Consider the following 21,463-nt stretch of genomic DNA (forward strand, 5'->3'; position numbering starts at 1 on the left):
TATCTTGGAGCAAGCTTTCCCCTTTTACCAAATCGAAATACGCCTCTCTGAGGTGTTACACGTAAAAACACGTGATCTCCTATAGAACTCTAGGGGTCTCCTTCTATGATCAGCATAACATTTTTTACTAAAAAAAAAAAAAAACCTTTATTAATTAGGAATTTGGTATACATTTCAACATTATATATATATATATATATATATATATATATTGAAACTAAGTTGTAGAGGTGAATATAATTGAGTATCATAAGCTAGGATGCTTTTAAGTTCAAGCTATTATAAATAGGGAGAATTGTGTTTTGGGCCCAGCTGGGCCCAAAAATTAACAAATGGTCCATATATGTTACATAATTAATAGAAAGGCTATGAGATATTGAATGACCTATATACCCTTCAAATTTCCAAGTCAGATTGCTGTAAATTAAAAGGGAGAATTGTGTTAAATGTGAAATGCCATGTCACCTTCTCTTCTATCAGTACTCTTGATGAAACCTCTGAACTGAGCGGAGCTTATCAATGGCGTCCCAAATGGCGATCCTCTCCAGAGCCCGTAAAACCCTCCTCAAAACCCTAAACCACCACAACAATCCCTTTAAAGCTTCCATTTCCACCTTCACATTCCTCTCCCAGGAACCCCAACTCGCCGAGCCCAGCCTTCCCCCGCCATCTCCCACTCCACTTCCTCCCAACCCCGCCTCAGGGAGCCCGCTCTACAACGAGAACTGGCAAAGCCCCATCCCCCAGGCTCAGTCCATCATTCCTCTAGGATTTCTGCACCAGTCCTCTTCGTCGCGGCTGCAGGTGCTGTCACAGACGCTGGATGTGCCGAGCCTGATGAACGTGTTCGCCGACTGGATGATGTCGCAGCGGTGGGCAGATATGAATCAATTGTTCAAGTTTTGGATTAGGTCGCTTGATAAGAATGGGAAGCCGAATAAGCCGGATGTGAACTTGTATAACCATTACTTGAGGGCAAAGTTGATGATCGGCGCCTCAGTTGGGAAGCTGCTGGATCTGGTGGCGCAGATGGAGGATTACGCCATCATTCCTAATACGACGTCATTTAATTTAGTGTTGAAGGCAATGTATCAAGCCAGAGAGACCGAGGCCGCCGAGAAGTTGTTTCAACGGTTAGGATTCTTTTCTTCCGTTTATATTCGCAGTGTTGTTTTTATTGTTTTTCAAGAAATGTTTTAGTATTAATGTTGATTTTTGTCTATTTCTGAAAATGGAACGTCAAAATTCTCTTTCACTTACCCCCATTTCCAGAAAATTAAGGTTGTTCCTTCTGGAAAACAAATTATCATTGAACTTTTTTTTCCTGGGAAATTGCATACACAAAATTTGAATATGATATGCTTGATTAATGGAGAATGAAAATGAACTTGGTACCTAAGACATTTGCATGGATTTTTCCATTTTAATTTTCATGTAAAATTGTTATTAGATGCTATGGATTTGTTAAAGCTCCGTAGGTTAAAATATGGGTCAAGAATTTACAAAACCAGATAAGATTCATGCTTGGGGAGATTGGCCATAAAGAAAATTTATGAAGTGACCGATAAAATAGTTTATTTATTAAGGCTTCATTAATGGCAAGATTTAATTACTGTTTGAGTTGAGGCTAAGATATGGGACAAGAATTTACAAAACAAGATTAGCTTCATGCTTGGGAGATTGGCCATAAAGAAATATTTATGAAGGTGGCTGATAAAATGGTTTAGAGAAACTCTCATTGGTGATAAGAAATAGGATAAGATAAGTAAACCTCACGATTATTCCTTATAATAATCAAAGATCTCGTCATTTCTCATATCTTATGTTCAACTAATAGGATATGATAAGTGATGAGATAATTTATCCAACTTTTTTTTTTAAATCTCATGAGATATATACATCCCATGGATCTGCCTATCAAAAAAAAAAAAAAAAAAGATACATCCCATGGATCCTAAATTCGTTCCTCTCATCCATTTTCTTCATTTTTTTAATGGCACTTGGTATATTTTTTATTTTAAAAAATATCGAATACGAATATGCAATATATTTTCCTTTTTATTTTTCATTTCTTCTACAAATCAAACATGAGCATATTATAACATCTCTGATTGGAAATAATGAACTAGAATATCGTTTCTATCCGATATAATATCCAAGAACATCATATTCTACATTGACAATGATCTTTAGGATATGTATATATTATCCTATCATGTTAGCCAAATGTAGTCAAAGTGTCTTGCAAAAGATGGTGAAACCTGTTTACGTTAGATGTTGGCTGTAATGGTTGGATATTATCAATGAAGTACATATTATTGACTTAGTAAGGAGCTCTCAATGGTAAAGATTCATGGAAGAGCATCAATCAGGGGTGGAATGAGTTCATGAGGTTCATTTCCTTCTCTTTGGGTGATTGGCGAAGAGTTAGGTTTTGTCATGATATATGGTGTGGGGAGTTCCTGCTGCATGTCCCCCAACCGATTTCTTCGGCGGGCGAGGGTTGTGAGCAAGTCAGAAATCAGAAAAGCCTTGCATCTATTTTATCATCATCATCATTTCAAAATCCAAATGACGGTGGGTGTAAATTATTTTCTCTCACATTTTGATTTGATCATATCCATCTTGGGTCATAGAAATGAAGCATGAGGTAAGTAAATTGAAGAAACTTATAGTGAATATTTTCGAAAAGATCTCCTATTAAATGGCATTTCACCTGTTTGAAAATTCTTCACTTTATAATCTGGTTGTTGGCTGTATAGTGTAGGCAATAAATGGGTATGGTGGAGACGGTGAGCTGCGGGGATTAGTTAGCGCACTTATGATGAATAGGAAAGTAAATTGGGTTTCATTTTCCCCCTTTTTAGTCAGCCATGACATTGGGATGTGGTTAACCTGGCCATATGCACTCTTTAAGTTGTAGGTAAGTCGAATTCCTGCAACTGTACAAGGCATTTACACCAACTGTACAAGGCATGTACACCAACTGTACAAGGGTGTACAAGGGTGTGTATCTTAAGGGATTTCGAGTGATTTTTAAGAATTTGCTCATTTACTTTTTCCAATCGTGGGGGACATTCCTCACACTTATTGGTTGACAACATACTCATTGCATGCATTTTATTTGATATCTACCATGTTAATTCATTGTTTTATCTCCCCTACATTACTTATGCGTATGAACGGAAATGAGGGTTCATTTTTTCCTCATTTTCCCTCATCCACGAGAATGGAAACATTGTTGCCCCACCCATATGCACTTGTTCGATCGTCCCTTCGGTGGATTGCATAACTGTACAAGTCATTTACACTAACTGTACAATCCAAATGTGCTAACTGTACAAGTGTGTACAACCCTACCTATATTGAAGGATTTCAACTTTTTTTTGAAACAATCGTTGCTCATTTCCTTTTTTTTTTTACTAGGGGGACATCCCTCACAATCATTCCTCATTTCCCTTCGTACACATTCAAATGCCTTGTGGTAGTACACTTATGTTGCATAGGAACCTAAATTGGGTTTCATTTTCCCATTTTTCACTCAACCATTTCTTTGGAATGTGGTTAACCCGGCCATATGCACTCCTTCAGTTGTATTTAAGTGGAATTGCTCCAACTGTACAAGGCCTTTACACCAAGTGTACAATGGCAATGTACTAAATGTACAAGGGTGTACAAGGGTGTGTATCTTAAGGGATTTCGAGTGATTTTTAAGAACTTGCTCATTTACTTTTTCCAATCATGGGGGACATTCCTCACACTTATTGGTTGACAACATACTCATTGCATGCATTTTATTTGATATCTACCATGTTAATTCATTGTTTTATCTCCCCTACATTACTTATGCGTATGAACGGAAATGAGGGTTCATTTTTCCTCATTTTCCCTCATCCACGAGAATGGAAACATTGTTGCCCCACCCATATGCACTTGTTCGGTCGTCTCTTCGGTGGATTGCATAACTGTACAAGCCATTTACACTAACTGTACAATCCAAATGTGCTAACTGTACAAGTGTGTACAACCCTACCTATATTGAAGGATTTCAACTTTTTTTTTAAAACAATCTTTGCTCATTTCCTTCTTTTTTTTACTAGGGGGACATCCCTCACAATCATTCCTCATTTCCCTTCGTACACATTCAAATGCCTTGTGGTAGCACACTTATGTTGCATAGGAACCTAAATTGGGTTTCATTTTCCCATTTTTCACTCAGCCATTTCTTTGGAATGTGGTTAACCCGACCATATGCACTCCTTCAGTTGTATTTAAGTGGAATTGCTCCAACTGTACAAGGCATTTACACCAAGTGTACAATGGCAATGTACTAAATGTACAAGGGTGTACAAGGGTGTGTATCTTAAGGTATTTCAAGTGATTTTGAAGAACTTAGTCATCAACATTTTCCACTCGTCATGAACATTCCTCACACATATCGGTTGACAACACACTCCTTCCACGTATATTATTTTATTTGTACAATGTTAGTTCATTGTTTTAGCTCCCCCACATTACTTAGGCGTAGGAACCAAAATGAGGGTTAAGTTTTTCCTCCTTTTCCCTTATCCACGATAATGGAAACATTGTTGCCCCACCCATATGCACTTGTTCGGTCGTCCCTTTGGTGGATTGCATAACTGTACAAGCCATTTACACTAACTGTACAATCCAAAAGTACTAACTGTACAAGTGTGTACAACCCTACCTACATTGAAGGATTTCAACTTTTTTTGAAAAAAATTCGTTGATGGTGGTGTTTACTTATTGTTGGTAAGTGTTATGACAAACAATTTCTGTCTCCCTCTTTTCGCCTTGTTATCTTGGGTAACAACACATAATTTCAATAGTCCAGTTTGTTGCCTTTATGAAAAACTCTCATTTGATGTTGATGTGAGGACAAATATCTTTGAGGTATCTAATTCAACAGCTTCATGCAAAATCAGATAGTTAATTCACATTTGATGGCTTTAGAGGTTTATTTTCTCTTAATTTTCATCCTTCCAATATTCTTAAATTATGAGTATGTTCACTTCTTTTGTTTGTAAGACGGATTTATGACTCTGCATCAATGGAAAATTATGTGCACAGTATGGAGTGACGGATAATAGGAGAACTCAAACGAGTACATGAGGGTGTCGAATTGCACCTTTTCCTTTTCGTTTTTAGATGAAGCAAATAAATGATCTTTTATCCTTGAACTAATTGTTTTTCCCTTTATGTGTGTAGGTGGGTTGATTCTTGAAGTGGGAACTTTGTCACGATTAATACAAATACTTCAAAATAAGAGGCTTAACATCAAATGAAAGATGAGAAGAGAAAAACAGAGAAGTCTAGATGATCAAGATAGTTTATTTTATAGGAAGCCAATCTATGTTAAGAGTTGGATAATAAGATACCAACCTTCTTTTAAGTTTTTACATTATAACTATTTTCATCAAATAGTATCATATACGTTTTGGGACATGTAATTATGCATTTCATTCCAATTAAAATTCCAATGTATTGAACTTAAATTTTGGTTATTTCGCAGTTTATCAGCACATGTTTCTTGTTTTTAAATTTTGTTTTTCCTCCGTTTATATTGGTTGTTGGACAAATAATTCCCTTGTCAATTTAATTAATTTGATTATATTTTTCCTCTTTAAGCCTTCATTTGATTTTTCCTCTTATTAGGAAATATATCAAAACTTGTTTTTAGGAAGTCAGCAACTACTTCAACCAATGGTACACATTTATGAATTTAATCCAAGTATGCCAACTCACTAATAAAAGAGTTCCAAAATATGCAAATTTGTTAATTTTTTTAATAGTTATTAATTCAAAAATTTTATCAGTTCTAAAACTATTTTGAGAACTCACATTTCATGAGAGAATGAAATATTTTTTCTTATATTGGGTGTTCTAAAAAATCAACTTGTTAAACAATGCAATGAAATGACTAATATTGGTAATGTGGGATTAGAATTTTTGGTTATGAGTCATCATCCTAGTCTAACCAAGTGATCAATTCATTCCATTTTCTTAGGCTATGTTTTGTTCTAAAAAATATGAGTAAAAAAGTTGAGGAAAGAAAATAAAAAGAGAGGAAAAGTAGAAGATAATAAAAAAGTGAAGAAAAATAAAAAATGGATTTAAAGTCACTAAATTATTTTTATATATTACTTCAAACTTATTTAACTTATTTTAACTTTTCTACATTAAGATTAAATAAATTGAAATGCATAAATTTTTTACTAGTGAGAAATATAATTTTTTTTTCTATTTTCTATCATATAATTAAACATGGGAAAATCATTTTTCTTACCATTTTTCTTTCATTATTGTACTATTGATATCTAAAGGGCTCTAGTAACTATACCAACATTTAACATCCTTGCCTATCCTTCAATCTCAAGATGAATGCATGATAGTAAACAAGAGTCCTTGCTTATTATAGTTTGATAAAAATCGTGAACCAATCTTGTATAGAAGAATGAGGGTGGCATTGTAAATGACCAAAAAAACATTTTCTGTCATAATCTAATACATCATTACAATGGAGCCTTGAAAAACATGACATTATGAAACAATATATTATTTCATTTATATTTATGATTTTGGTAACCCTTTACTATTATATTTATGTGTCTTAATTATTTTGAACATTCAAGTCTACTTCACTTACATTGCACATTTGGGTGCATGATAAATTGCATAAAAGGTCTAAGTCCTTCCAAGTTGATGAGTTGTTCATTGCTCATGTCTCACACATGTCTTTTTCCGAAAAGAAGGTTCAAAACAGAATTTCTAAAACCACAAACCATATGTTCATTTTAGTTGTTAAAAGTTTGCAGAAACATGAGCTCTTTCCATATATGTATGTGCACAACATGCTTAGGTAGAATATATGTGTTTATGCATATAACACCATAAACAAGGAAAGAAGCCATCAACTAGCTTACTTCTTTAACCCAAAGAGTCAATCATCAATCCTCACTGGAAAAGAAAATGAAAACAGAGAAGAATGACAACAAAAAAATCAACTAAGAAGAAAATTGTTCCTATTTACAACATTGTAATAGTCCAAAGTTCCATTGTACATGAGCTAGGAAATTACACCACTCACAGATGTTTCAAACACCCAGATAGTTACCTAACCCAAATTCAATTCAAATGAGAGTTCTCTTGATTTTCTGAAAATTGAAAAGCAAACAAAAATACAATCAACCACCAAGCAGTTGGGATGTGTGGATCTTGGTGGGCTGTTGGGGGTAAAATTACAGATTTACAAATCTCAACGTTAAACAAAAATCGGATATCTAATATCTATATCTATCATTATAATTTTTTTATGAAATGAAATGAAATGAAATGAAATGAAAAGAAAAGAAAAGAAAAACCCCAATCCAACCATAATGGAAATGGATGATGAACTTGAATAATCATGCTGGAATACAGAAAGAAGAGCTGAAAACAGGAGGCAAAACACAGACCAGGTGGGGACCAGCAGGGTTACAACTTATATTTGCCTCATCAACGTTTGGAAGCCCAAGCTTTGGGGGATGTACGTATCCGGCCATCAGTGGCATGCACAAAATAGAAATAACTATCCTCGAACCTGTAACAGTAAAAGAGATATTTAACATGTCATAAAAAATGCTAAGTACAAATAAGATCCTATGATGATTTCGTTTAATAAAAACCCACAAGTCAATAAAAAGTAATTCAATAACCTTGCTTTGTTGAGAGTGATACATGGCCTCTCTTCCTCTCGACAATCATCCAATTCTCAGAATTTGCATTGACTTCGTATAATACCTCATCCTGTTGCACAAGGAAAGGGTTATGTCATCCGTCCGAAAAATGTGCACAAGAGTTCCTCTTAAAGTCACATATCCCTTACAGTAAGTAATAGGATAATACCCAAACACAATTTTAGATTTTAACAGCAAACACAAAATACCCCAACTTGAGTTACTATCTAATTTTTCTTAACATTGAACCCAAGTAAAAGAACTTCGGATATTGTGATCGGAGCATTATGACTTTCATAGATCAAGTGCTGGAGCTAGTGTTACCCTGGGAAAAAAATTTCATATTGTGAATAGAGCATTAAGACTTTCATGGATCGAGTGCTGGAGCTAGTGTTAACCAATTGAAAAATAGTGCTAAAGCTAGTTTTTAACTAAAAATATAATTATCTTGATGAAAAAAATTAAATTAGGATGCCACAGACAACTTAGTTTACTTTAGCAAAGTCGGAAAAAATGTGAAACATCAGGGTATTTAAGGATACTTCACTTGAAAAGAGAATAGGAGGAGATTAATAGATAAGCCCTTTTTTTCACAAATGAAATGACTAAGGCAATGATTTACCACAGCATGGCACAGACTTAGCTTGAGAGTGATCATGCTCTCAAAGTTAAACCCCAAGTACCAAAGGAACACCTGGTGTCCTAAATTAATCAATCATTTTGAGCAGTAATCTAGAATGAAAAGTTCTCTCACTTACATTGTTTTGAGAAACTGCATTCTCATCAAAATCCTTCAACCTTTCAACTCTTCATTTCATGGTTACTAGCTACCCAACTCTAAAGTCTTCTGAAGAAAGAGGAAGAAAACCAACTGCAAGGCACGGATCCATCACAGGTCTCTGTAAAACAAGAGCACTCCTGAAGATTAAATCCTGTGTAGAACCCTCAGATCCAGCAGGTTCCACAGTGACAGGCGTATGAGCTCCGATTGTTCTATTACCAGCAATTCCATATCTGATGTTCAACACATTCTCTGGTTGTGGTGCCTTGGCTTCATCCTGTGTAGAACCCAAATCCGGTGGTGATCGTCGACACCAATGGATTGACAGAGATGAAAAACTCCACCGTTTACACCTAAAATCGGATGGCCGGGAAACTCCAGATGAAGATAGGATTAGGGCATTCTTTGGGCGGAAACGAGGGAACACTCAGGAATGTGAAAACGCCTCTCAATTTTGGGGAAAACGAAATGGAAATCCAACGTCGATTTTGTTTTTAATCGGATGGTCGGCAAACTCCAAATGAAGAGAGGATTAGGGCATTCTTTGGGCGGAAACGAGGGAAACACTTAGGAATGTGAAAACGCCTCTCAATTTTGGGGAAAACGAATTGCAAATCCAACATGGATTTTTTTTTTTTTTTTTTTACATTAGCCAGCAAAGGGCATTTTCGGCATATTATAAATTGTATAGCCTTCTTATCAATTTTGAGACTTTGTCTGGGTGTTGGGCTTAATTCTGTAACATATATGGACCATTTGTTAATTTTTGGGCCCAGCTGGGCCCAAAACACAATTCTCCATTATAAATAACAATCATTGTCATTGACAACTTTGCCTAATAGTGTAATATGCATATAAGATTAGAATAAATAAGAAAAAAAAAATGTTACAAATCAGAAATCAGAAAATATCACATTTTATTTAGCTTTCTTACAATGAAATGAAACATATTGATGCAACAAAAACAATATATTTTATGAATTTTAATAAACATTTCTTCATAGTTTTGATTGGTATGAAAGAAATATCGTGCAAATAAAAAAATAATAAAAGAGGGCTATATATATATAGTTACATTAAAAGAAAAAGAAAAATTTATAATAAAATTGAGACATATTTAAAGTACACAAATAATATATATATATACACAAATCAACAGTGGCATTAAAAATGGGTGCATATAATAAATTCATAAAACAAATGTTTTATGAGTTTCTAATATTTAAAGCCTTCACAGAGCAGACGGCCTTCTTTTCGCTTCACTTTTTTACCCACTGCTTGATTTGCTCTCTCTCTCTGTGCAAACAAAGTACAAACCAACCATGGAAGCTGTGGGAGAGGCTCTTCTTTCTGCTGCCATCGGCCTGTTGTTTGACCAGTTGGCCTCCACTGATTTGCTCGACTTTGCACGCCAACAATGGGTGTACTCTGATCTCAAGAAATATGAGATAGAATTGTCGGATATTCGTGAAGAGCTTAATGACGCGGAGGACAAGCAGATCACGGATCACTCTGTGAAAGAGTGGCTGGGCAATCTGAAAGATTTGGCTTATGATGTGGAGGACATCTTGGACGAGTTCGCTTATGAAGCTTTGCAACGGGAGCTCACGGCCAAAGAAGCTGATCATCAAGGCAGGCCGAGCAAGGTACACAAGCTCATCTCCACTTGTCTTGACATTTTCAATCCTACTGAGGTTATGCGTTATATTAAAATGAGGTCCAAGGTGTGGGAAATCACTCGCCGCTTACGAGATATTTCGGCTCAAAAATCTGAGCTTCGTCTAGAAAAGGTGGCTGCGATAACCAACTTTGCTTGGGGAAGGCCAGTCACTGCATCTCTAGTCTATGAACCCACTAAAACCAATTTTTATGTGGTTTCCATTGTGGCCATGGGTGGGATGGGCAAGACCACACTGGCAAGACTGGCGTACAATGACGATGAGACCATAACCAAGCATTTTGATAAAAAAGCCTGGGTTTGTGTCTCAGATCAGTTCGATGCAGTGAGAATAACAAAGACGATTCTCAACTCGGTGACTAATTCGCAAAGCAGTGATTCACAAGACTTGCATCAAATTCAAGAAAATTTGAGGAAGGAATTGAAGGGAAAAAAATTTCTGATAGTTTTGGATGATTTGTGGAATGATGATTACTTTGAGTTGGACAGGCTATGCTCCCTTTCTGGGTGGGAGCACAGGGAAGCAAAATTCTAGTCACAACTCGCAATAATGATGTTGCAAACAAGATGAGAGGACACAAGAACTTACATGAGCTCAAACAGTTACCTTATGATGATTGTTTGAAGATATTTCAAACACAAGCTTTTGAACATATGAATATCGATGAGCACCCAAATTTGGAATCAATTGGCAGGAGAATTGTAGACAAGTGTGGAGGTTCGCCCTTAGCAGCAAGAGCCCTTGGTGGCCTTTTGCACTCTGAACTACGTGGATGTGAATGGGAAAGAGTATTGTATAGCAAAGTATGGGATTTCACAGACAAGGAATGTGACATCATCCCTGCCTTGAGATTGAGCTACAATCATCTGTCGTCACATTTAAAGAGGTGTTTTACTTATTGCGCAATTTTTCCCCAGGATTATGAGTTTACAAAGCAAGGGTTAATCTTCATGTGGATGGCGGAGGGGTTAATTCAACAATCAAAAGATAATAGGAAAATTGAAGATCTTGGTGATAAGTATTTTGATGAGCTACTGTCAAGGTCATTTTTTTGATCGTCGAGTAGCAATAGATCACGATTCGTGATGCTTGACTTTGTCCATGCTCTAGCTAAATATGTTGCTGGAGATACATGCTTGCATTTGGATGATGAGTTCAAAAATAATTTGCAACATCTCATTCCTAAAAGTACTCGCCATTCATCATTTATTCGTGATGATTATGACACATTTAAAAGTTTGAAAGGTTTCATAAGAAGGAGCATTTGCGCACATTCATAGTTATATCAAGACCAAGATTTATCGATACTCAATTCATCAGTAATAAGGTGCTTCGACAATTGATACCAAGATTAGGACACCTAAGGGTGCTCTCCTTGAGTAGTTACCGGATAAATGAGATACCAAATGAATTTGGTAATTTGAAACTTCTAAGGTATCTTAATTTGTCTAAAAGCAACATTAAATGTTTACCTGATTCAATAGGCGGTCTTTGAAATTTACAAACATTGATATTGTCATGGTGTAATCAGCTTACCAGGTTGCCTATTAGCATTGGGAATCTAATTAACCTTCGACATCTTGATGTTGAAGGTAGCAATCGATTAAAAGAAATGCCTTCACAAATTGTCAAATTAAAAAATTTGCAAATATTGTCTAATTTCATGGTGGACAAAAACAATGGTTTGAATATCAAAAAGTTGAGAGAAATGTCAAATCTTGGAAGTGAACTCCGTATTTCAAATTTGGAAAATGTGGTGAATGTTCAAGATGTAAAGGATGCAGGTCTAAAATTATAGGATAAACTTGAAAGATTGACACTAATGTTGAGTTTTGGTTTGGATGGTTCAGGGAATGAAATGGATCAAATGAATGTCCTTGACTATCTAAAACCTCCATCGAATTTGAATGAACACAGAATTTTTAGATATGGTGGTCCAAAATTCCCATATTGGATAAAGAATGGCTCATTCTGTAAAATGGTGAATCTACATCTCTTAGATGGCAAAAAGTGCACATCTTTAGCACGCTTGGGGCAGTTATCATCTCTCAAACAGTTGTTGATTTCTGGAAATGGAGTAACAAATGTGGGTACAGAGTTTTATGGAGAGACATGTTTTTCTGTAGAAAAGTTTTTCCCATCACTAGAGTCTCTATCTTTTGAAAATATGTCAGGATGGGAGTATTGGGAGGATTGGTCTTCCCCTACAAAGTCCTTATTCCCTTGCCTTCGTGAGCTTACAATTTTGTCTTGCCCTAAATTGATTAAGAAATTACCCACTTACCTAGCTTCTTTAACAAAGCTCTTTGTTGGAAACTGTCGAAAACTGGAGTTTACACTTCTAAGGCTACCATCCCTCAAGAAATTAACAGTCGATGAATGTAATGAGACGGTCTTGAGAAGTGGAATTGAACTCACCTCACTCACTGAGTTAACAGTTTCTGGGATTTTAGAGCTTATCAAATTGCAACAAGGATTTATGCGGTCATTGGGAGGGCTTCAAGCTTTGAAATTCTCAGAATGTGAAGAGCTCACATGTTTGTGGAAGGATGGGTTTGAATCGGAAAGCCTTCATTTCCATCAACTTGTACCATCAGGATGTAATCTTCGTTCTTTGAAAATAAGTAGTTGTGATAAACTGGAGAGGCTTCCAAATGGATGGCAAAGGTCTAACATGCCTTGAAGAATTGAAAATCAAGTATTGTCCAAAACTGGTGTCATTTCCAGAGGTAGGTTTCCCACCAAAGCTGAGAAGTCATATTCTTCGAAATTGTGAAGGTCTCAAGTGTTCACCTGATGGGATGATGCGAAATAGTAACGGCAGCAGCAACTCATGCGTCCTTGAATCCTTGGAAATAACGGAATGTTCATCTCTCATTTGCTTTCCAAAAGGGCAATTACCTACCACCCTGAAGAAACTAATCATAGGGGAGTGTGAAAATCTAAAGTCTCTTCCAGAAGGAATGATGCACTGCAATTCCATCGCCACCACCAGCACCATGGACATGTGTGCCCTTGAATACTTAAGTCTAAATATGTGTCCCTCTTTGATTGGTTTTCCGAGAGGTAGGTTATCCATCACTCTCAAGGAACTCTACATAAGTAATTGTGAAAAGCTGGAGTCTCTACCAGAGGGAATAATGCACTATGATTCCAAAAATGCTGCTGCTCTTAAGGGACTTAACATTTGGGATTGTGAACACCTTGAGCAAATTTCAGAGGAGATGTTCCACTCTAATAATAATAATTCATTTCAATCATTAAGCATCGGGAGGTATCCTAATCTCAAAGCCCTACCAAATTGCCTTTACAACCTCACAGATCTATATATTGCAAATAATAAAAATTTGGAATTATTGCCTCCGATAAAAAACCTCACTTGTCTTACATCGTTTTTTATCTCTCATTGTGAGAATATCAAGACCCCCCTATCCCAATGGGCCCTTTCTAGACTCACCTCTCTTGAAAACCTCTCAATTGAAGGCATGTTTCCATATGCAACTTCCTTTTCAGATGACCCCCACTTGATTATTCTTCGTACAACTCTTACCTCCCTTCATATTTCTCATTTCCATAATCTGGAATCCTTAGCCTCCCTATCTCTCCAAACCCTCACCTCGCTTAGAATCCTATTGATCTTCAACTGCCCTAAGCTCCAACGGATTTTGCCAAGGAAAGGATTGGTGCCTGATTCCCTGTCAGAACTACCAATTTGGGGGTGTCCACATTTAAAACAAAGGTACTCAGAGGAGGAAGGACATGATTGGCCCAAGATTGCCGATATCCCCTGTGTGGAGATACATGACTAATCCATCTCTGAGCAATAAAACACGTATTACATCTCATTCCCAACATCTTTCTTCATTTTGCTCTCCTCAACATCACTTTCAATTTCTTTTACCTACTATTGAAATTTTTTAATTGGACTTAATTATTTGCTAAAATTTTCAACTAGAAAGCAGATCTTGACATGGCTTCCAGCTTGGTATTTTCTCAGTGTCTAATTTTCTCTATAATCTGTCATAATTCGAAATTAGCATTATTACTTCTATCTTGCTAGATGCAATAAATAAGATTTTAATCCAACAATTTCAATATCTAATGTATCAAGACCTTTAAATTTCTTTTACATAGAGGCTATACTAGAGGAAGTTCTAGTTTATAAACTTGGTTGGGTTTACTACTTAGATAACATTATCACTCCACTTATTCTAGTTCTAATGAGGTCATCATAATGAAGCTGAATATACTAGTATTGCAAAGTTTTATCAATTCATTCTCAATGATGGAAGTGAGTTACATCCTGCATCTTATAATCTGAGACATAAAATGGTTTCTAGAGGAGCTATTAGGATTTATTTTTTTATTTTTTTTATTTTGGCTGATAGAGTGGAATTTGGGTTTTATGTTGAAGACTCAAAACATTCAGTGAATGGAGTTAGTGCTTGTTGATTGCAATCCAAATGAATTATAATAGGAAACAACAACTTGTATCTATCTTGATTCCTAGAAATCTTGAGATGTCCAAGTCTCATTTGCTTTTCCACTAGATGAACTACATACCATATTTAAGCATCTACGTGTTCATGATTGTTCAATTATGTAGTCTATAGCTAGTTGAATTATGCACAATGACAACAATAGCCATAGGAATTATCTTCTTGAATCATTGGAAATCGAGGATTTCCACCTTTCACATCCTTTCAAAGATATAAGTCATCCACTTCCTTTAAGGCAAGATAATAATATTTTGGTACAAGCAAATGGGGCCAATTAAGAATAGAAATTACAAGGAAAATGTCATTTGAAGTCTTTCATAGTAGGTCAATTCCTTAATGATTGACGCTTATTTGGATTTAATCTTTCTTAGCTCAGCCGATTTTAACTCATTTATTAGAATTACTTTATTGTCTAACCATCAAATCCTTGTGAAGTTTTTAATGATATTCTTAAATTTTAGGGTCATTCTCTTTGTGCTAAATCAAGCATGCTCATTCACTTTATATAAATCTTATCTTCTTAGACATTAACTTTAGATTTTTGTTTTAATGAAATTTTTGGTTGTACATGTAGTATGCTCAAATAGGTTGCACATCCTGTTGGAGCAGCAATGTCAAAGAAGATGTACATTATACAAATATTTGAAGAGAAACATCTGAATTTGGAAACTACTAGTGTGCCTCTACAACCTCAAAATTCTTCACATAAGAAAATGTGGATCTCAAGTCCCTACCTCATCAAATTCAAAGTCTCACATCTCTTCAACAGCTTTGTGTTGCACATTGTTTAGGTTCTGGAGTTCTTTGAGAAAGCAATTTCATGAATACACTTGCAAGAGTATTAAGACCCTTTATCTTTGTGGAGCCTCCAAAGATTCACCTCTCCAAAAACTCAGTTCATTCATTTTATATTGCGCATTGTTAAATGCAATTTCCTTTTGATAGTATTTCTTGCTACAACTCTCATTGATATTTCAATGAAAATATTGTCAAATCTAGAATCCCAAGTCCCTTTCCTTGGTCTTCAGAACTTCATCTCTTTAACTTGTAGAGATTGAGGGGTGCCCTGTTCTAGCCCTCTTTACCAAGTGAAAGGTTGTCTTTTGAGTTTTATCGAATCTATAAATCAAAGATGTTTCAAGGAGATTGCCCGTTTCCCTTAAAGTGAGGATAGATCATAAACTCATTTTTGAACCGTAATAAATTCAAATTGCAAAAACAGGTGCAGAGCCAATTCAACCCTATCCTATCCTTACATTCATTAAGGTAAATCTTATTCTCAACACACATTTATACTCTTTTATCTACACAGTACCTTGTCAATTTCTCATATTGATGTTGTTTTCTACCAGTGGCTTAACTATTTGTGAAAGTCTCCATGGAGTTGTGTTGCAAGTTTGACTAGGAAGCGGGTTTTAAGTACAACAATTACAAACTTATGAGTGAGTATTTTGTTTCTTGTCGATCTCTCCCATGGTTCAATGTTAGCATCTTGAGTTCTGCATGTGATGAAATCTTGGTAATTTTCTTTTAGGTGCTCTTTGAGTAGTCTTAGTTGGAGATTTGACATGCAGGCATGGGATCAAAAATATCAAGGGAGGGTGTTATTTGACAACAGTTACAAATTGGCATGGATGTCTTCATTTCAATTATTCATCTTTTGTGGTACCTTTCTAATTGGATTTAAATACAAATTTCTAATTTCAATGTATAATGCACAAAGTTTACCTTAATAAGTGCACTTTATGTCAAAATATCTATCTTCCGTAATCAAGGAAATAATAGATTTTTCTTTAAGAAAGACTAATGAAAGTTTTCTTTATTGTATAATTATTTATGATCTTGAGTCATTTCTTTCAGGTTTTCACATTGTCAAAAGGAAGGATTCAATTTGTTGTATGTTTAATGCTCTTATTGTGTTGACAAAATGAGATTTGGATTTCACATTGGAGACCACAAGTTTGGATTGAATGCAAGTAACACCTCTTTATTTATTTCATAGATGATTAAAAAAATAAGTAGCAAGTGCATGTGTGTCTAACTTCCATTTATTTATTCTACAGTTTATACAACACACCATGTTCTTATGTCTCTTGGAAAGTTAAGAACCTTGTTTGAAATTTGGTATGCCTTCCATGCTGAGAAGTCTCGTACTCCGTGATTGTGGTGGCTCGAATAGCAACTTGCATCTGGCATGATACATGGAGAACTCAAGACAACATCTGGTTTTTAATGTCTTCCAAATTAGTGGATTTCATATTAATTTCTCAATCAATGTACAATGTGTTTTTCATGGAACACTGCTAAATAATTTTGTAATTTCCTTTTTTTTTTTATCTATAAATCATTAATAAATTTTGATTGCAAACAATTGTCAAGATTCATTAGCATCAACTTTATCCAACATACAAGTTTTTAGGTAAGTGATAAACATTGAAAATTTTTCTATTTTGTTTGGTTTGAAATTCTCTTCAATTTTAAACTAACATATTGCTATTTGTTTGCAACATGTTATATTTGTAGAAAATTTTCTTATCAAGATTTATATTGAATAATGTTTAAGGTGAAGGAGACTTTTTGGCATGTCCTGCTGTCTTGAGTTGTGCAAGTTAGAGGCTCAAAGAGCCAAGGAAGAAAATATCGTGTATCGAAGGGTTTCGACACGATATTTCTTGGAGAAATATCGGTCCGGCTATATTTCGGGATTTATCGCGAGAAATCGCCGATTTCTCGCGATATATCGGTGATTTTCTCCGATATATCGCTCGGTCAACGCGGGTCAGACGTGATATAGTGTCGCTACAGTACCTCTCCAAAGTCTCCATTTGCTTGCTGCCGAGGGGATTTGAACCCCAAACCAAAAGGTTTGGGGTTCACCCACTTACCACCTGGGCTAAGTCCCCTTTTGATATATAATATGCAACAACTATATATATATACTTAAATTCATTATATAAAGAAAATATAAGAATATTTTAAAGAGCAAATTAATTATAATTATTTTATAATTAAATGCAAAGTCTTTTAATTAATTACCAAAAATATAAAAATTATATAATTTTCTTCATAATGTTTTTAATATCATTAATAATTAATTAAATATTAAAAATTATATATATATCATTATTCATTTTATATTGTTTAATACAATTGAATTAAATGGATCATATTTTAATATTAATATATATTTTAAAATTAGACATATTATAATCAAATATCATAATATTAGGTGTAATTTAATAATAAATGTACACTTATAAAATTCATATTTTTATCGATGCATACGATATTATTATCAAATATGATAAATCATGTTATACATATATCAAAATTTTCAATAAAATAACTTTAAAATGTCTATTATACTTCTAATTATATTATTATGAGGTTTTTCTTGCATTTCCATGAGTTTTTAATAATTTTAAGCCTACCAATAATATCCACCGATATATCTCCGATATATCCAAAAATATCTCCGATATATCCGATATATCCGTAAAATTGAATTACCGATATATCCGTGATTACCGATATTTTCATCCTTGCAAAGAGCACAAACTCTTATGACTGGAAGAAAGACAATTGAGCTCTCATTCTATGATAAGTTGTGAGCATTGTATGGTATTCTTTGAATTGCACATAGCCTTATTTAGCTTTCGAATACTTAATGCAATTGTGCATGAACATAAACTAAACTCATACTTGACACAATTGTGAGTTATATGGTATTCGTTCTTATTTTCTTTTTATTTTATGCATGGGTCAAAAAATGCACTCTTGGTTACTTTGAACTTTAACTTTAATACCTAAGGAACATTTGGTTATTGCAATACCTAATGCTTTTTGGAAGTTGGTTACGGTATTCATGGGTGAAAAAATCTTTGTTTTTATTTTTATTTATTTTAAGTAGATTCATGGCCTTCATCAATTCCTTTCATATTCCTAATATTATAAATCTTACTTGTTTTCCCAAATTGCATATCCTATGATAGAAGTGAAAGCATTAAAGATTGTTAATTGAAAGAAATAATCTATTTGCAGCTGGAGATTGGAGATAAGATTACAACATGATCTCACGTCCTTGGTAATTTGTAGATTGAGGGTTTCACAAGGCTTTGCCCCCAATACCAGTAAAAGAAGAAGAGCTACCAGGTAATTTGTACTCACATTAGTACCTTATATCTCCAGTTTCATAGAGAGTTAATAATTGAATTGGTGCTCAACATGTGGTCTTTGTCCTAAGATAGGTGCGTTATCCATGCCAAGTAGATGCCCTATTCAAATTATAAGGCTTTGGATTCCTTAATGATTGGAATGATCTCTAGAATTCTTGCCTATTTCTAAATGTCATGTCACATCTTTCCAACAGGCCAGCTTCCTTGCGCTCTAAATTGTGGAGATCACAAGTTACTAAAATTTGTGGTTTGCATTAGAGAAGGATTGTTTGATGCTCTCACTACTTGCTACATGTTTTGCCCTTGAAACTACATATCTTTCAATCCCCTCTGGTGAGAAAAGAATAAAGAACATAAACAAGTTGTCCCATGATGACTCACATTCCTAAGGTTCTAGTTGATGATGTACCTTCTTGAGATTGAAGATTGAGAAATGTCAAAGACAACCCTTATCTGAGTGAGGCCTTCAAAGACTCCTCACTCTCAAACAACTCATGATTGATGGTATACTTTAAGATGTGTTTCTTCTTAGATGGCTTGTCCTTTCTTCCAATGTATCTCCTATATTTTCATGTAAAGATTCCGGAATCCATGACTTCCCTACATCACCAAGACCTCACCTAAGCTCCAGTGGTATTTGGCAACTGAAGGAGAACTCTGCCATGGTTCAGAGCTATACATCAGTTCTAAATCCAGTGATGAGACATCAATTCAAGATTGCCCATAGGTCCTATTTATAAATAGATGGAGAGATTCATCTTTGATCCATAATAGTTTGGATTCCAAAAATGGAAGCTAGTGGAGTTCACCCTATTTTATCTATATATTCAGTAAGTTTCATCTATTCCCAACACATAATTCTTACATTTTATCTTCTTTTTATGAGTATAAATTGTCATATTGTTGAAATTTTCTACAAGTTGAGTTACTAGAGAATCCCTACACTAAACATTTTTGTTGAAAACTTTACTAGGGGCAACTTTTGACAACAATTACAAGCTTTAAAGCTTCACATTTTCTATTCGAAGTTCGTTTCCCTTGTTGGTCCCTCCCATAGTCCCATGTAAGCATACATGTTTTTCTCTTTCCTAATTTAGATTTTCACACAATTGTTTAACTGAATTAGCAAGATGTTCTATTTGGTGTATTATTGTAGGATTCTTTTTGTGACAGGTTGTCTAACTTCCTATTCACTATGTTTCTTACTATGTTCAAGTGACATGCCAATTGGATATCTGGAATTTATATGTTGTAATGAATGAGAAGCTACCAAGAGGGTGCACAACTTCAAGCCTCTTAGAGAGCTAATAATTGATGGTTGCATGGCCCGTGACACGCCTCTTTTCTAGGGATAGATTTTTCATCCAATGTAAGAAGGTAGATAATTCAAAATTGTGTATAGAGGCTCTGCGGTTGTTACTAATTGGAATGATTCACAATTCAAGCAATAGCAAGTCTTTAGAATTATTTTAGATTTCTAAATGTCCTCTCATGTATTTCCAAGAGGCCAGCTTCCTACAATATTCCTAATGAAGGTGGAGATCCTAAGTTACCAAAATTGGGGTGTAAAGTGGATGAATGTTGTCAAATGCAAAAGAAGAATACCACTTCTCTTGAATAACGGTATGCTACTTGTCTCTATCTCTCATATTATTGACAAGAGATGCCTTACCTGATGCTTAAACACCTTGGTATTTATGAATATGGAAAACATGTTTTGTTTTTGTGTCATGTTCCACTCCCAATGCTTCCATTTGTTTGTGAACTAGTTGTGGTGGCTGCCCACTTGGTCTTTCTCAATTCCTTGTTTATTGGCAATATTCCAAAGCTTAATTCTCCTCCCAAATCACATGTTAGAGTACAAGTGATAGAATTAGCCATTGTTTGTTACCAGGAAATCATCCATTTGTGTCAAAGAGATTGGAGATCGAATACCAACATAATCTAATTTCCCTTTGTGATTTGAAGATTAAGGGTTTTCAAAAGCATTTTCTCCAATATCAGTGGATCAAGACAAGCTGCCATAGAAACAACTAGCAGCTTTGATTGAGTTGGTGTCCAAGTCTCCCAAAGAACTCGCAATTAAGTTGGTGCTCAAGACAGTTTACTTCCCTAAGATAGGTTTGTTATTGCATAGTTTAAAATTATAGCACATTGATTCCTTACTGATTGGAATGCATGATAGCACAACATGTATCTGGAATTCTTGCATTTTTCTAATTGTGTTATGTTTGTTGAATAAGCTAGCTTCCTCCAGTGCTCTAAAATATGGAGATTACAAGTTGCTAAAATTTGTGCATCTATATATATTAGATGAAGATTGGGTGATTCACAAGAACAACTGCACATCCCTTGAATCATGTATGTTGCTCAGTCTTCACATCATGGAGACATCTGCTAAGCTCCATTTGTAGTTGGCAAGTGAAACTATATATGAGAGACATAACTCCTAAATCCAATGATGAGAGATGACCCAAAGATAGCCCACATCTCCTATGTGAAAACAGATGGCGAGATTCATCTTTGATCTATAATGGCTCACAACAATAGCAAAAGCAAGGAGAGTTCACCATATCTTAGTTTCATACCATTG

General features: G+C 35.0%; 1 protein-coding gene, 1 long non-coding RNA gene and 1 pseudogene across 2 annotated transcripts; 2 read left to right on the forward strand and 1 right to left on the reverse strand.

Annotated features, from left to right (window-relative positions):
* Positions 1-458: 458 nt before the first annotated feature.
* Positions 459-5,397, forward strand: LOC117929256 (pentatricopeptide repeat-containing protein At1g26460, mitochondrial-like). Its single transcript, XM_034849528.1, has 2 exons — positions 459-1,133; positions 5,230-5,397. Exons 1-2 carry the CDS (start codon positions 520-522, stop codon positions 5,243-5,245), a joined length of 630 nt encoding a protein of 209 aa, XP_034705419.1. The 5' UTR covers positions 459-519; the 3' UTR covers positions 5,246-5,397.
* A 1,748-nt stretch (positions 5,398-7,145) lies between these two features.
* On the reverse strand, positions 7,146-9,100 carry LOC117929097. Its single transcript, XR_004653695.1, has 3 exons — positions 8,495-9,100; positions 7,716-7,806; positions 7,146-7,600 (listed from the first exon to the last, which is right to left on the reverse strand). It is a non-coding gene; the product is annotated as an uncharacterized LOC117929097 (long non-coding RNA).
* Positions 9,101-9,839: 739 nt separating this feature from the next.
* On the forward strand, positions 9,840-11,251 carry LOC117928294 (annotated as a pseudogene).
* Positions 11,252-21,463: the final 10,212 nt, after the last annotated feature.

The sequence above is a fragment of the Vitis riparia genome, chromosome 13 (assembly GCF_004353265.1).
Source record: "Vitis riparia cultivar Riparia Gloire de Montpellier isolate 1030 chromosome 13, EGFV_Vit.rip_1.0, whole genome shotgun sequence".
Lineage (NCBI taxonomy): Eukaryota > Viridiplantae > Streptophyta > Magnoliopsida > Vitales > Vitaceae > Vitis > Vitis riparia.